The sequence below is a fragment of the Passer montanus genome, unplaced genomic scaffold (genome assembly GCF_014805655.1).
Source record: "Passer montanus isolate IOZ18808 unplaced genomic scaffold, ASM1480565v1 scaffold23, whole genome shotgun sequence".
Lineage (NCBI taxonomy): Eukaryota > Metazoa > Chordata > Aves > Passeriformes > Passeridae > Passer > Passer montanus.
The window spans coordinates 263,825-279,358 of NW_024366926.1; the positions used below are offsets into that span (position 1 = coordinate 263,825).

The 15,534-nt window shown below is 41.9% G+C and overlaps 1 protein-coding gene across 6 annotated transcripts in view; it reads left to right on the plus strand.

Moving 5' to 3' along the window:
• Positions 1–15,534, plus strand: part of ZNF827 (zinc finger protein 827) — a 114,512-nt gene that overhangs the window by 93,487 nt on the left and 5,491 nt on the right. For all 6 annotated transcript variants that reach the window (XM_039710376.1, XM_039710377.1, XM_039710379.1 and 3 more), the window contains 5 exons: positions 7,215–7,352; positions 8,863–9,034; positions 10,540–10,706; positions 13,688–13,879; positions 13,974–14,151. In XM_039710376.1, the coding sequence (XP_039566310.1) occupies positions 7,215–7,352; positions 8,863–9,034; positions 10,540–10,706; positions 13,688–13,879; positions 13,974–14,151 (847 nt within the window). The remainder of the gene's footprint in view (positions 1–7,214; positions 7,353–8,862; positions 9,035–10,539; positions 10,707–13,687; positions 13,880–13,973; positions 14,152–15,534) is intronic.

The following is a 15,534-nucleotide window of genomic DNA, read 5'->3' on the forward strand; positions in this document are numbered from 1 at the left end:
CCACCTGCTTGGGAGTGAGTTGGAGGAAACTTAGGCAAGTTTATTATGGTCCATCTAACTTTTGTCATGAATATATTTTCAGGAGGAAATTAAATATATTATGCAAAGATAAGAAAACACAATACCATGTTTTTTGTCTGACAATATATGCAGGATTTAACTTCAGCTGTTATTTCTAAACAAGAAAAAAAAGGTAGTAATGATGATAGAGCCTTTTGCTGCTTGAAGGCTCAGTTGTTCTTGGCCAAAAATGATCAGGTAAAGCTTTGAAAAACACTTTTTGGGGAGCAGATTTGTTGGTGCTTTCTTTGCCTTTCTTGAAATGTCTCAGCACCCTCAGTGGAAAAAAAAAAGCCATTTTTCCTCTGGGCCATATTGCATTACTTCATCTGCAGCCACAAAACCCAGCTGCTGTTCCCTGTGATAGAACAATGGAGGAACTCTTGGAGCCATGCAAGGATTCTTCCAGGACTGCTCCTTCTCAGCCAGCAAATTCAAAGCTTGGGGAGGGCCTGACTTTGCATCTGTCATGAATTTTACATTGTTCTATTCTTTCTTGTCATATAAGGGATGCAGGTACCACAAGACAGTCCTGTTTGTGCTTTGTGCTGTAGCAAGGCAGTGGTAATACAAGCTGGGGGAAAGAGAGGTTGTTACCCAGCTTTATCCTCAAATTGATGCCATGATGGACACTTTGTAGAAGTAGTTTTCAAGTAATGACAGTAATATTATTGTAGCTTTAGGGTTCCTTAAAAATCTGTAACTTCAGCTACCTTGCACAGAATTTATTGGATTTTTTTCTCTCTTCTTGGTTGTTTCTTAAGTTTTGAGTTTAATGCAGAGAATAAAATTAAATCTCACAGCTTTGTGATGCAGATAGAGGTTATCACAAGGTGTCTCATGGTTTGCTCAGAAGTCTCCTATTGTAAAAAATAAGTGCAAATGGGTCTGAGATTTGATGCAAAGGCAGAATGTGGGAGCAACTTTGTGTTTTCAAGTCAGCTGTTCTCACAGTCTTTTCTTTGCCCTGACTTTCTCCTCTGCTTCTGATTGTCCATTTTTGAGCAATGCGCTCAGTCTTAGCAGTGAACGGGGCTTCACTTTTTTTCCATGTTTCTCTATGCAGCCAACTTTAAAGTTCATCTTTTACCTGTTTTTATTCTTTTCCCAAACCCTGGCATTTTTATTGTTTCTTTCTCAGCAACCTTTTCAAGTGCTGCTGTCTGTTTTGCACTTGCACTACTTCTGTGCACAATATTAATGTTCCTTTTGGTGGGCTGTGCAAGCACTTCACTGAAGTATTTCCAACTTTGATGGTTGCTGTTTTCAGAAAGAGCAGCTTAAGTACTGTGCTGCTGATAGAGAAAATCACTTGCATTCTACTTTCTTCAATATCAAGGATTTTAAATTATCATAACATTAGTGCTTTTTATCAAGCTCCACAGTAACATTACACGTTTGCAAAGCCTTTGAGGGGAAAAAAATAAGAGCATTAATTGATAAGTTTTTGTATTGGAAAAGTAGACTTTTCTGCTTCCTCTGTGCATTTGTTCTGTCATTCAGATTGATTATGTGCAGATTTTTGGGGCTTATGAAACAAAAAGAACATGACTCCCTCACACGTGTAACTAGAGCTTTCTGTCTTTGTATTTTTGTGGGGAATATAGGAAAATGTTATGCCTAGAAAGCAACTGCTTATCTCAGTTAATAGTGGATGAGTCTGCTCCCAGTAAAAGATACACCCTGAACCAAGAGCAGACAGGATGCAACAATGCAGGGGGTGACAAATGAAGAGTGCAGGGCCAGTCAGGATCTCTGATACCTTAGATAAGTTGAGAGATATCTTACTCAGGAACTACAGCACCTGGAAGGATTCCACTGTTTATTTTAACTGACTTACTAGAAATAAGGATTCTGGCCCTACAAATAAAACCTTTGTGGAAGCAAGTTGGAAAGGGAGTAAGATATATAATATTTGGAGCACTGCAATTTTGTATAGTCAATATATTTTTGAGCTTGGGAACCTTTCACAGGCTTTTGGCAAACAAGCTTGCAACAGAGCCATAATTACATATTTCATAAAAGGAGTTCTCAATTTTTAAATACAGTGTGCTTGCCAGAGGTGATGGATGAAATGTAAGGGGAAGACTCCAAAGCAATAAAATGCATCTTTGATGATGGGAACACTGCAGAAATAGGAAGACTGTATAATAAGATAGATAAATGCAGGCAGAAGAAGGAAAGAAATTTTCTTTGAGCAAATAAATGTTTTTAAAGCAATGTTTGCATGATTATCTGACCTTATTACCTTGTTTCTGAAGAAATAATTTCTTGAAGTTTTTGTCTTTTAGACATAACCAAACAGAAATAACCTTACAAATGGAGCAAGCTTTTCTGACATTCCTGTAGAGCTGCATGCAGTGCATTTACATCTTTGGTAGATGTGGTGTGCTTCACAGATCTCAAAGGAAAAAGCAGCAATTCACCTCAGGCTGGGAGCAGCCAAAAGTTACCTGATGATTGTTTAGTGTCCCAAAGTCTTTCTGAGCCAAGTGAGATGCCTTGCTGTTGGACATCTACACATCATCCTCTTGCCATGAGCTCACACAACCCTGGTTGCCTTCTCCACTGTTTCTTAGTCAGTTTATTAATTTTCTGGTTTGGTGGCCTGCAAGCAGCATTTGTTGACAACACTCTTCACCACCACTCCCTCTTCTCACAGATTTCTGTTCATTTAATTTTCAAAATCACTTGCCTGGTTTCTCCTTGACCATTTGTGTGGTGTCAAACTGTCTGAATAACCCAAAATATAACCCTGACATACACTTCCACAAGAATGGAGAGAAAAGGAATTTTGACCTTTCATGTTAAGGTTTATCAGCACCTCTCAATCCCATCTCTACATGGAATACTTATTGCAGAGAACAATCTATTTCATTCATATCCGTGGGATTCCATCTGACCATAAGGATCTGCCCTTGTGGATTTGGGTGCTTCCAACGTCTATGGAGGTGAGAAGATAAAACAGAGAAGCTGTTGTTTTAACTGAGCTACAGGATGTAGAGCAGACAGTAAACCAGCGAAGGTTATAAACATGAATTTATCTTCTTTGAATGATACCTCAGCACACTTTGTTTATCTTCTTCACGTAAATAGTGGCTTCATTCTTTCCATTGTTTGTATAAAGAGATAAAGTTGGGCATGGCATTGGACAGCATATTAAAACATAATGTAGCATAAAACACTGTGAAGCAGTAATTGACAAATACGTCAAAGTAAAAGAAAATAAATAATCAAAACATGAGAGTCCAAAGCCAGTCCCTGGGGAGTTCTTGAGCCTGACACCACCAGCAGTCACAGGGCTGATTGGGTGGCTCCAGACTGTCACTTTTGTACTCAGGTCAGGCCTTGTCCTCTTCTTCAGTTACAGCTCCCACCAGATATAGTGTCCTCTCTCCACGTATATCCTGACAAAAGTCAGGGTAAAGACTTTTCAGAAGGGTGATTAACACACTCTCTGTATTGATATCACCGGGTGGAGAGGAAGAGGAAAAGATTATTTACTGAATGTGAAAACTGAAAATACATATGTGTTCAGAAGTATGCCTGGCACCTCAGGAAAGGGGTAAATGCAGTGCTTTGTTTGCCAGAAATTAAATCTGTTTGGAAGGGGAAGAGGAGGCACAGAACAATGTTTCTGCAGTTGATGTTCTCATCTCAGGGAAAATACAAATGGTGGCAGTTCCTAACCTTCTTGGATGATCAGCTCTACACAGCTGCTCATTATGAAGCTGCCCTGTGGCTAGAAGGGGAGTGATACCAGGTGATGCAGGAGGGCAGGAAGGTGTCCATAAAGAGGTATTTCACTATATTTATTAAGTCTTACCTTTACATAAGATTCTTAACTCTTAAGTGTTCTATGCAAAGTTATTTTAAAATAATTTTATCCCTAGCTTTGTATCTTAATCCTTCTGTTTCTTAATATTGTACTGGAGAACTTGGAAAGCTTTCATTTTACTGAGCATATTTTGTGTTAAACTCCAAAGCTCACAGAAATGCAATCTATTGCTTAATAATTTCAATATAACTTGGTCTTGTATGATTTTCTAACATAGGAGTTTTGGAATTTGCTGTGGACATTTAAAGCAGAAATCTTGTATCAAGTCCTTTTTTTTTCTCTCTTTTTGTTTTAATTTTATTATAGGGGATGTCATGGTAAAAGATGGATTTGTGTGAGACATCTTTCACAACAGTGATATATTATTTAACATTAGTTGGTCTCAGTCCATCTTCTTCCTGGCCACTGGGTAAGGTGCTCAATACTGACTGCCTGGGAGCAGGGCTTAGGCATGCACAGAGAACCCTGCACAGCCCAGTGTTGTGGTCCTGGAGTCCCTGGGCCTGTGCCCACTTCCCAGAAAATGCCATTCCCTGGCATTCATTAGAGCCAGAGCCCAAGGAATGAATATAGGAGTTGACTCATGTGACTCTTCAGGTCACTGGCGAGGTCAGGTGCCATGTTCTGGGAAGATTTCCAGACCACTGCACGGACGCAGAGCTCCAGTCTCCAGGATGCAGTCAAAGCTTGCCCAGAGGGTAGGGTGGATGGAAATAGGTGGTTTTTCTTGGAGTTGGGAAATCTTTCACAAAGTGCTGAGGCTCCTCTTGCAAGAGACCAGCTCTGGTTTGCCATGAGCAATCTGAGAAGCTGCTGAATAGAAAAAGCACTTTGGTGCAGAGAGAAGATTCAGTCAGAAGGAAGAATCACTGTAGTTATGACTCCACAGATACATCTTTCAAGTAAACAGAAGTACTTTCAAAACACCTCAGTGTCCTCTTTTCATCAATGAAAAATATGCAGCTGCTTTGCAAGGGACTGGCTGTCACCAGTTTGACAGAATCAGAAAGCTGCTATTTTTCCAGCTTCCCATGAGCTTCCCAGGACAATTCCTCATAGGGAAGAAGATATTCTATTTCTTTTTCTTAAGAGATAAAAGTGGGCTGATGACTAATACTGAAGTGAATTGTTAAGAGACTTATTTACTTAATTGAGCCTGCTTGTTTGGTACATGTCCCAATTAATTCATTTTTTGTTGTGACCATATTGAAGCAACCTACACCCTTGTGACCTTCTCTTATAATTATTACTATTTTCCTCTTTTGAAGCACTGTTTTGATTATGCACTCAAAAAGCTCTGCTGAAACATCTGTAGTGCTACCACAGAGTCAAATTTTTCCATTGTTTGGAACTCAAAGGTAGCAAGAAAAAGAATCCTTCTTTATTGAAGTTCTTAGGGGTTATGGGTCACTTACAGCCCTTAGGGGATGGGGGGTGTCTTCCTTTTTAATTTCACAAAATGAGTATTTTGAATAGGCAGAACTTGTTTTCTAACTAGAAATTTTTTTAAGAAAAATGCGTTGTTGGATGGTAGCACTCAGAGGTGGCTCAGAATTCCTCTGGTGTAAATATTGTACATATTACAGGGTCACAGGAGAACAAAACAGCAGTGGAAAAGGGGCTGGCAAGTATGGCCAGCCCTAAATTTGTTGAGATTGCTATGAGGACTCTCTGCCCCAAATGAGGCATTGTTTTTATTATTGCTTAAATTAAATACAGTATTTGACAGCTCTTTGCCTAAACCACAGTGGAGTTGTGTGAAAAGCTCTCTCTGAAGGAGAAACTCTCTCAGCCATGGCAGTCACATCTGCAGTGGTAGCTGGCTGTCAGTGAGGGCTGCCAGTGCAGGGGGAGGGGTGTTTATTCCTCACTGCTTCATGGGATGAAGATTTTGCTGTTTGTGCCAAACTCCACCATGTTGACTTATGCTCACTACAATGTTTTTGAACTCCTGTCCCCAGCTTCTCTCCCCCCATTTGCCTGGAAATTCCAGCCAAGGGTTTTCCTCCATCAGGGCGTGCTCCCACGTGCTGGTGGAGCTTGTTCTGGGCAGTGATCCCAGAGTGGTGTTGGTTTAGGGAAAGGTGCTCTGCCAGGGGCATCCTTCCTTCCAGTGGAACTAGAAGAATTACACCAAGCCCGTTACTGCTGGCTGCTGTGTTTAAGAAGTACCCTTGTAGTTCTGTGCTCCTCTTACAACAGCAGTCCCTTCTTCTCAGGGAACGGGACCCTTGCACAGGGTATTTTTTCACTCAAGACTTGCTGATGCTCTTTCTTTTATTGTTTTAAGTAGTACACTGCTTTCCCCAGCCTCTACCTGCTTTTTGCTCCGTTCTGTCCAAACAAAAACTGGCCATGCTTTCAACTTCTTAAAGCATTGTGTAACCTTTTTCCCTCTTCTTCATTCCCAGTCCCTTTCTCTTGACTTCCTTACAAACTGCTTTCATATCTGTGCTCTATGCTCCGTGGGGTTTCTTTTTTTCTGTATTGCAGACTCTGTCTGTTCCTGAAACAATTAAAACCACTTATTAAAAGATAATAGCTCACTCTGGGTCACAGTTTTTCAATGGCCCTCTAAGCTGCTGGGGATTTTGATGCCAGAGGACAGCAGTGCTGGGTAGAGCTTACCCTGGATGCTGACCCTATACTGGGGTGCTGTGTCCTTTTGTTTTAATGTTTGTCTGAGCAATCTTCTCGTCTTCAGAGTCAGACTGCTCATGTGTGTGTAGATGTGGCACTTTAGAACATGGCTTTGGTGATGAACCTGGCAGTGTTAGGTTAATGGGTGGACTTGATCTTAGAGGTCTTTTCCAGCCTAAATGATTCTGTCATTCTATGTAGCAAGAATTCCTGCCTCAGTAGAAAATAAAATATCTGAAAATCTTTTTTCAGCCTTGAATAATAATCCAGTACTAGATAGACCATCTCAGACCAGGCTTCTTCATGCACCAGGCAAAGGTGGCTGACTGAAAAAGCCAAAGGAGTGGTTGTTCCACAAAACCATAATTAGAGGTTAATGCTTGCCCTGCTCACTCTTGACTTTCTCTCTGTACATAACCTGATTCAACTCCTTGGCTGTGCCTATGTCCAGAACACATTGGCTCAGCGTTCTGCTTTAGAGTGTGCATGAAAGATGCTGTATGAAAGATTCATTTCCTTTCCAGCAATGGGAGTTTCCTTTCTAAATGAACTCATGTGCCAGATCACACAGCATGCCGCCAAAGTGCTGCATTTTATATGACGCCCACAGGGCTCTACTGAATGAAATCTGCAAGTCTTCAGAGTTCTGAAGATGGCTTTGTGTTTTTTGGCATAGAAACAGAAAAGCTGGGGCTGGAGGTGGGAAATGGATTGCCATCTTGGAAATTTAACGACCAGCTGTTTCCCTGTGACGTGTGTGGAAAAGTGTTTGGTCGCCAGCAGACTCTGTCCCGGCACCTCTCGTTGCACACAGGTAAGGCAGGACTCACCTGTGGCTGTCACAGCACTCGGGAATTCCGTGGGGTTTGTTTTGGGGAGGAGAAAGATGGCAAGGAGAGGAGTGTGTGAGCCACCCTCAGCTCACCAGGGCAGAGCCGAGCACAGGAGCAGGACACAACTTCAGAGTGGGCTGAGGGAGTGAACATTTCATTTATTTGCAGCCTGCGTGAAATTTCTCCTTACAAAACCTGTCGATTCAAGTTTGTCCAGGTTCCAGCAGATCAGACTGCAGACACCAACTGATAACCAGGCTTGGTAATGGAGTTCTGAAGAGAAGGCACAGCCTTTGTTTTTGGACAGATTTAGGGTTTTTTGACAGAAATATCATTCACCTGATGAACTTTTCAAGTGTCACTGAACCAACAGAAGATTTGGCCTTTGTGTTTTAGATCTGTGAAACTGAAAGGATTGAATAACTCATTCATCATACAGTTCTGAGAGGAGCAGGGGCTGTTCTACCCCATATCAACTTTCTTGAAGTGAATCTGCTTCAAATCAGCTGAGACAAACAGAGGTTTTATGTGGAAGATGCACTCTGTCAGCCTGCTGAGGTGCACTGCATAAAGTAACACTTGAAGCAAAAATTTCCCATGTAGTGCTGAGAAATCCTGTTCGTATAATGCCAGTGTATGCCAACACAGCCGTCCTGAAAAGGCTCAGATTCTCCATGGTCTAGTGGGGTTTCCTTAGTCCTAAGCTGCTTTATGAAATGCCTTTTCCCTCACACTTGTAGCATTATATTTCAATTTTAGAGGAGCAGACCCTCAAAGGAAAAGGTTGTAAAAGCAGACATAATGTTTGGTTATTTTAATCAACCCTTTGCAAAATGCAGCCTGGTGCATGCACAAAAACTGTGCTGCCAGGATCTAGAAATTATTAATTTAAAATAAAAAAGAGGAATATTTAAAATTGTGAATCATCAGAAACTCATTATAAATGTGTTTCTTTTTTTTGACTGTTCTTTGAATGACCTTTTTCATTAGTTCATTTTTGGAACTGGACTGATGATATACAATGTTCCCCTTCCTCCTACCATTAGATTTTAATACAAAATCATCAACTGTCAGCTCTCTGCAGGCAATTGCATGGGCAATCTCAACAATAAGTCCAAAAATCAAATAAAAGATGCTGGGTAAAGGAAGTAGTTGTAGACTATTGACCTGTTTCTCCACTGGCTTTGCTGCAGCTCCCAGAACAGCAATTGCCCCAGTTTTCCAGTTTATAAAGTTTTATATTATCCAGCTACAAATGGTAGAGCAAATTTAAAAAGCTTGCCCTAAACTACCTTCAAATTAGTTGGATTTTTTTTCTGAGTAATTGCTGTGGACTCCTATAAATTTCTAAAATGTCGAGCTTCCAAAGTACCTCATCCTGAAAGCTGCTGGGAGAAACCCAAAGGAATGCACGCTTGGTTACTGGCAGCTTGCAAAGCAGCTGGCTTCAGACTGAGCTATATGCTCACATCTTTCTGCTCCCTTTTTCAGAAGAGAGAAAATACAAATGCCACTTGTGCCCCTATGCTGCTAAGTGCCGTGCTAACCTGAACCAGCACCTGACTGTGCACTCGGTGAAGCTGGTGAGCACCGACACCGAGGACATCGTCAGCGCCGTCACGGCCGAGGGCAGCGATGGAAAGAAGCACCCTTACTACTACAGGTGAGCACCCAGACAGGGGCTGTGCACCAGGCACTGCCTCGTGTGCCTGCTGAGGACATGGGACAGGGCCACCCTTCTGGTGCTGCTGGCTTGGAGCCTGAGTGCAGCATTTCTCTTGCCCGTATCTGGCTTAGGATGAGCAGCGAGCCCCGGCTGGCTGCTCTGTGCTGTTTGACTTGGCTGGCCATGGGGAAGGACTTGGGGGTTTGCTGTGGGGTTGGTTTTTTTTAAGTGCCTTTGTGAGGTATCTGGGCTCTTACAAGCCCCTCTAACTTTTTAAGCAGTGTTCCTTTAATTTTTGTGTTTGGAAACATCCCGTCATGTACAAGGATTCACAGCGAATCTAAAGCCTGGTGCTTCCAGTCACCTCTGATTGTTCCCTTGTCTTCAGCCTAATCCTTGAAATCAAATAGCTTAAAAGTGTTATCAAGAATTGTTATATCAATCTACACATTTCCTCTAGAGGTAAATACATTCTGCTAGAGGTTGCTAGAGGTAAATACATTCTGTGACCAATATGGTGAAAGAAAGAAAACCTTCAGGAGAATTTGCCTGAAAAATTGAAAGGAATTGCCCAGATAAAATGGATATTTAGACATTCTTCTTGTTGTATGCACTGTTGTGCACTCTGCAAACTGTGATGTGCACTCTAGTGGCCAAGCAGATTACCAAATCACTCTTACTTTTAGTCAAAGTGCCAAGAGCAGATTTAATTACAAAATCATAGAAGTAAGAAATAAATGAGACCTGCTGGATTAGATTATCTAGTGCTTCCCCTTGGGAAAGCAAAATAGTGCCCTGGAGTATATGCCTTTTCCAATCTTTCTGGCTTGTTTTAAATGTTAATAGCCTAATCAAAGCAAGAGGAGGACTCTGCAAAGAAAGTTAAATTAAAGGATCCTTTCCACTGCCTCTCAGTATCACTGTGTTTATGTGCTGGCTGCAAAATCTGTATCCCTGCTAATTATTCGCATAGCTGAAGACTGCTGTTTTCCAGTCAAGCATAAGAAATGTTTGAACCCATTTTTACTTGCTTACACTGAAACTGCCAGGCAGTTTTGCACAAGATCCCAGTTTGGCATGGGAACCATTCCAGGGCTTGAAAATCATTCCTGGAGTGTGCAGCAAGCTCTCTGTTTGTCAGTGTATCAGCTGTACTAAACATCTTGGCAAAGCTGCAGTGCCTCTTATTGCCCAAAGGAATCGGTTAGGTGATGCACAGCATCTGGAATCTGTAGTTTTTAATTAACTTTATGATTATTTAGCATCATTATAGCATGTACAGGATTGTTGCATTGTGCTTGCCCTTAATCACATTGGCATGGCCATCAGTTCAAAGGCAGTTCAGCAGACAAAAGAGTTTTGCAGTGAACACTGAGCAGCGAGGAAGAGCAGAAAACTGTGCTGTGGCTTTCCTCTTACAAATTTGGGGAAAGGCAATAGGCTTCTGTTTGTGATTTGGTTTTTAATGTTTCTTTTACTCTTGAATTCTTTTCTGCCTGCAGCTGCCACGTGTGTGGGTTTGAGACAGAGATGAATGTCCAGTTTGTCAGTCATATGTCCCTCCACGTGGATAAGGAGCAGTGGATGTTCTCCATTTGCTGCACGGCGTGCGATTTTGTCACTATGGAAGAGGCAGATATGAAGGCTCATGTCAACAGCAAGCACACAGGTGATGATCCCTGTCTCCCAGCTGCAGTGATCTCTGTCTTCCTTGCTTTTTAGGTGCAACCTTCACACTTCCCATTAGCACTCTGCTTTCACTGAAATGCTTGCTAATTAAGGCCTGATCTCTCAAACTTGAAGTGAATTGGACTCCAGCCAGGCAAAATAATCTGGTAGTGCAGATCAATTTTCAAGCTTAGTGAAATAAATGAAGGACTACTTAGCCCTTCTTCCTATTCCCCTTATCCCCCAAATCCCCTCTCCTGCTGGAGTCAGTCAAATATTTCATTTGTTTTTCTGGTTTACTATTTCATCAAAATCCTGCTTTGACTTCAGCGATGCTAAGGTGACTTTGAGGGCTAATTGTGCATACCTGGCTCTAAGTCTGAAATAAACATTTTGTTGAGCTTTGCTCCTCGCTGTGTTTGCCCCCCCCAGTCCATCAGTTTGGAATTTCACGCTGATGTTTAGTTGACACTGTGATTCAGCAATACCATAAATGTACTTTATATTAAATAGCAGAACAAGTCGTGCTCGCTCCCTGGTCCTGCTCACTTAATAGCCAAGGATAAGAGCAATAGCAGTTTTCAAACAAGCTCCATATGCTTAGTCCAACTAATGAAGTCTGGCATAATTTAAGGAGAAGAAAATTGGAATCTTCTTAATTTATTTCTTTTACAAGACCAGGCAGAAGCATTTTTGCTGCCACAAACTACTCACAGTTGTATTTACAATACGGAATCTGATTGCATCCAGCACAACTTTTCCATCGCTAAATTGCTTTTCTTGTCCTACCAGGAATAAAATTGGGAAAACAGGAGGGATGAAGAACAGGGGAGAGAAGAATACAATTGGTTGTGTTCACAGATACATAAGTTAAATGGAACTATAGAAATATGAACTACTGGAAAGTTCTCAAGGGATTTTATGCTAGCATAGCTCTCAGCACTACTTCACTTCATAAAGAGGAGCTCAAGTCAAATGAGAAACACCACCCATAGCTATGTGAAAAGCCTCAAAAGTGAGCTGTGCTCTGCTGTATTCTCCAATTGTGGCTAAAAGATTGAAACTGCTACTTGTCTTTTGATGATAGGCAAAACCCCCTTGTTCTTCCTTCACCCTGCCCAAGTGAGCCCCCTCAGCTGGTGATTCAGCCAAATGTTCACACATATGGCAAACACAGGGTAAAAAATAGAATGGATTTTCTGGGTCACTCGACTCCAGTTCCTTATCCTGTGATGTTGCCAGGTCATAAAGGGACTGTTTGTGAGGATATGGCATATGCCTTCAAAGAAGTATCACTGCTTTAAATGAAACATTTCGAGAGACAGGCAGCTGTAGACTTCTCGCTTTAAAGATGAGGGACCTTTTTAAAACTTCCAGTGTGTGTCGTAGTGATAATCAGAGTACACATACATTGTTCTTGTCCAGAACTGCCCTCTGTCTGAAACTGCAGTCCTCCTTTTCCTCCTTCCACCTTTCATCCCTCCTTCCACAGTATTTATTCCCTTAGTACATTTCTGGAGAATAACACTCTGCCCTCTAAATGTACACTGAGCCTTTTCCTATATGGAACACAATTTTCCTGCTGTACCAATCCCTCACTGCATGTGTTCTTGTTGGAACCCCTGTTCTGGACACATGCAATCACAGCTGTACATGCTGAAATGAAATAAGCAGTGGTGGCAGTACAAACCAGCAGCAGCTACTGGGAATAGGTCACACAATAACATTCCATGATCACATTTACCTTCCTTGAAGGCTCCCCAACACTGATTGCTCATATTCATCCCCTCTTCTGCTCCAATTCTGATTTTGTTTTCCTTGACTGTTTCAAACCTAAGCACTTCTCATTTGTAGCAAAAATTCTTGTTACTGGCCCTTCAGGTAATAACCTTGTTCTCTGTGCTATTAAATTTCATTCCATTTGTATTACTCTTGTCCCCAAGGTCAGTGAATCTTTCTGTATGATATCCAGTCATCCTCCCTATTGGCAGCTCGGGTCATCAGATTTCATTAGTGCATTCCTATGTTTTTATCTTAAAGGTGCCACTCAGTTTAAAGTTAAGAACACAGGTGCTGGTGTTTGCAGAGGCTTGGTGTTTGCAGGGGGGATTGCATCACATGGAGAATTTTGAAGTTTTAGTGAAGTCTCCTTTTCACACAGCTCTCATTGAATCAGGACATGGGTGGGAGGGAATGATTTGGCCATCTTTGCCTCATTGGCTCATGGCAGTTCTCATATGGGAACTCTCTCTCTTGTTCAGTTCTTGTTCAGTGTGATAGGACTTGGGATTTGGACCTCATACATTTATTGCACACAAAAGGAAGCTCTGATGCTTTCTTTCTTGCTTCCATAAAGAAGCTCTGTCTCTAGGTCTGTAGGGACCATATAGGTCCAGTCAAATAGCATGCTTTTCAATTATCTTTGAAGGAGATCCTAATAAAAACATATAAATCTTGAGGCCACGCTGTTACCTCTGCAGTGATTACTGAGGACGCTCTTCAGTACAGTGAGGGAAATTATTCTCCTTTACCCTTCAGCCCAAATTTACTCACTGGACCCACATAAATGGAAAGGTGGGGGAAGTTTAGCTTGGGCCAGTAGGTACTTTTGGTTTCTACCTCTCAAACCTACAGAAATTCTTTCCCTTTCTGAGTGACAAGCTTTTGAACTCAGAGTAATCAAAGTGTTTTCTTGGGATTTTTTTCAGTCCAATACTGAGGCAGAATTGTATGTAGGTAGAAGGTATGATCCCTTCCCTCTACCACCACAGAAATACTCAATTGCAGGATAAACTGAGAGATGTACTGTGGTTAAACACTAATAAAAAGGAAGGAGGCTCAACAATGTTCTTTTTAATCAGCTCAATTAATTTCAGACTTGTTTTGAATTAACTCTGAATATAAATACTTCCTGAAGTTTAAAACAGAAGCGTGGAGACTCCATCTAATCTGCTGAACTAGTTATTTTTCTTTGTTTTTCAGCTGAAGAGAGGAAGACACCCAGTGAGTCTAACAGTCCATCTTCATCTTCGCTGTCAGCACTGAGCGACTCTGCCAACAGCAAAGAAGATGCAGATATAACCCCAAAATCCAAGGGGTCAAACAACCTACTGGTCATTTCTGTAGTGCCTGGTAGTCAGACCTCAGTGAACACTGAAGAGAAGTCAGAGAAAGGTAAGAAATTTGTTTAACAAATACAAACTCTCACTCTCTATGCAGACAATCTGGTCACAGGGTAAGGACTAAGATCTGCTGTTCTATTTTTCAGGCTTTGAATGTGTTTTCTGTAACTTTGTCTGCAAAACAAAAAATATGTTTGAGCGTCACCTGCAAATCCACCTGATCACACGGATGTTCGAGTGTGACGTGTGCCACAAGTTCATGAAGACACCTGAGCAATTAGTGGAGCACAAGAAATGCCACACTGTCCCCACCGGTGGGCTCAAGTAAGGAAAGCAAGTACACAAACTTTTACTGTGTTAAGCACCTTAATACTGTGGGGGTAGGACAAAAGGACAGTCAGAAAGGTTGACTAACTAATAATCCAGATTTGGGGCTTCCTTGTATATAGATGACCCAAGGCCTGTCCTTCAGGCTTGCATCATTACAGCAGATTGGTAACCTGACAGCAGAGGAGCTCTAACAAACTGTGCTCCTTTCCCCATTTAAGTCAAAGAGGTGACAGTATGTGATGGGTCCTGTAGAGAATGAGGCGGTACTGCAAAGAGCTTTGGGCAAAATAAGGGTTTTTTCCAAGGCATCAGAGCAAAAAGAAGTGCCCAGTACAGGCTCTATTCTGCACCTGGCTCAAAGAAACTAAATCCTGTGCAGCCTCTAGGTATGAAGTTACAACATTAAAGGTTATAGCCTTTGAATACTCAAATCCAAAGTAATTTCTCTCCAATAATTAATAACTTGGATGCTTTCCGCTTTGTTTGCATGCCCCACAACAATCACTGTTCTATAAATGAACATGTAATGAGTAATACAGTCTTTTAAGATAAAAGCCCTTGGTTTTGGATGTGCTGGTACCCTTTTAAGGTACAGAGCAGTGCACTTTTGGTGCAGAGCAGTGTTTCTAGAGAATGAGTGTTCCCTTATGTCAAAGTCTGACCCCTGAGGGCAGGAGGGACTGCTGGGGCCACATGCTTGTCTCTGGGCAGGCAGTGTGATGTTATGAAAGAGGCACATCCCTGGCCTCTGTCTGGTCCAGCTGCTGCAGGAAAAAAGGGCTGGAAGCACTGGGAGCCCAGCTAGGGTTCAGCACAGGCTCCCAGCCTCTGCTGCTCTGGCTGAGCAGGCTGATGCTGCCGGTGCACTGTGGCTGGGACACGAGGAGCGCACCATGTCCAACACTGCCACGTGCAGCTCCCTCTGGAAAACTGGTCCTGTTTGCCAGGCAGCCTCTGGTCTCCAGCTCAGTAGTTCCACAGACTGAGATCTGTGGTCACTTGAGATGAGATGACTGAATCTGGAAAGAAGACCAGATTGAGAAACAAGCGCTGTGTCAGAACGACGGGATGTCTGCCTTGGAATACAGACCAGTTGTCTAACGCACATTTGGTTTAAGCTGCGTAAAATCTGTTCTGTTTACCAAGGAAAAACCATGACCATAATATGACTCAAGTCTTCCCGACAGAATGGGTGTCTCAGTCTATATTCCTGCCCAATTCAAGTAATAATTAGGTACCTTGAAAGCTGCATCTAAGAAAAAGCTCTGATTTATTTTTTTTTAAGGCATCCAGAAGAGCCTGAAGAGATCTAAGTAAATTGTATTTTTCTGTCTCCTGTTTGCTGTGGGGGAAGAGAAAAAAAACATGGTTCTTCCA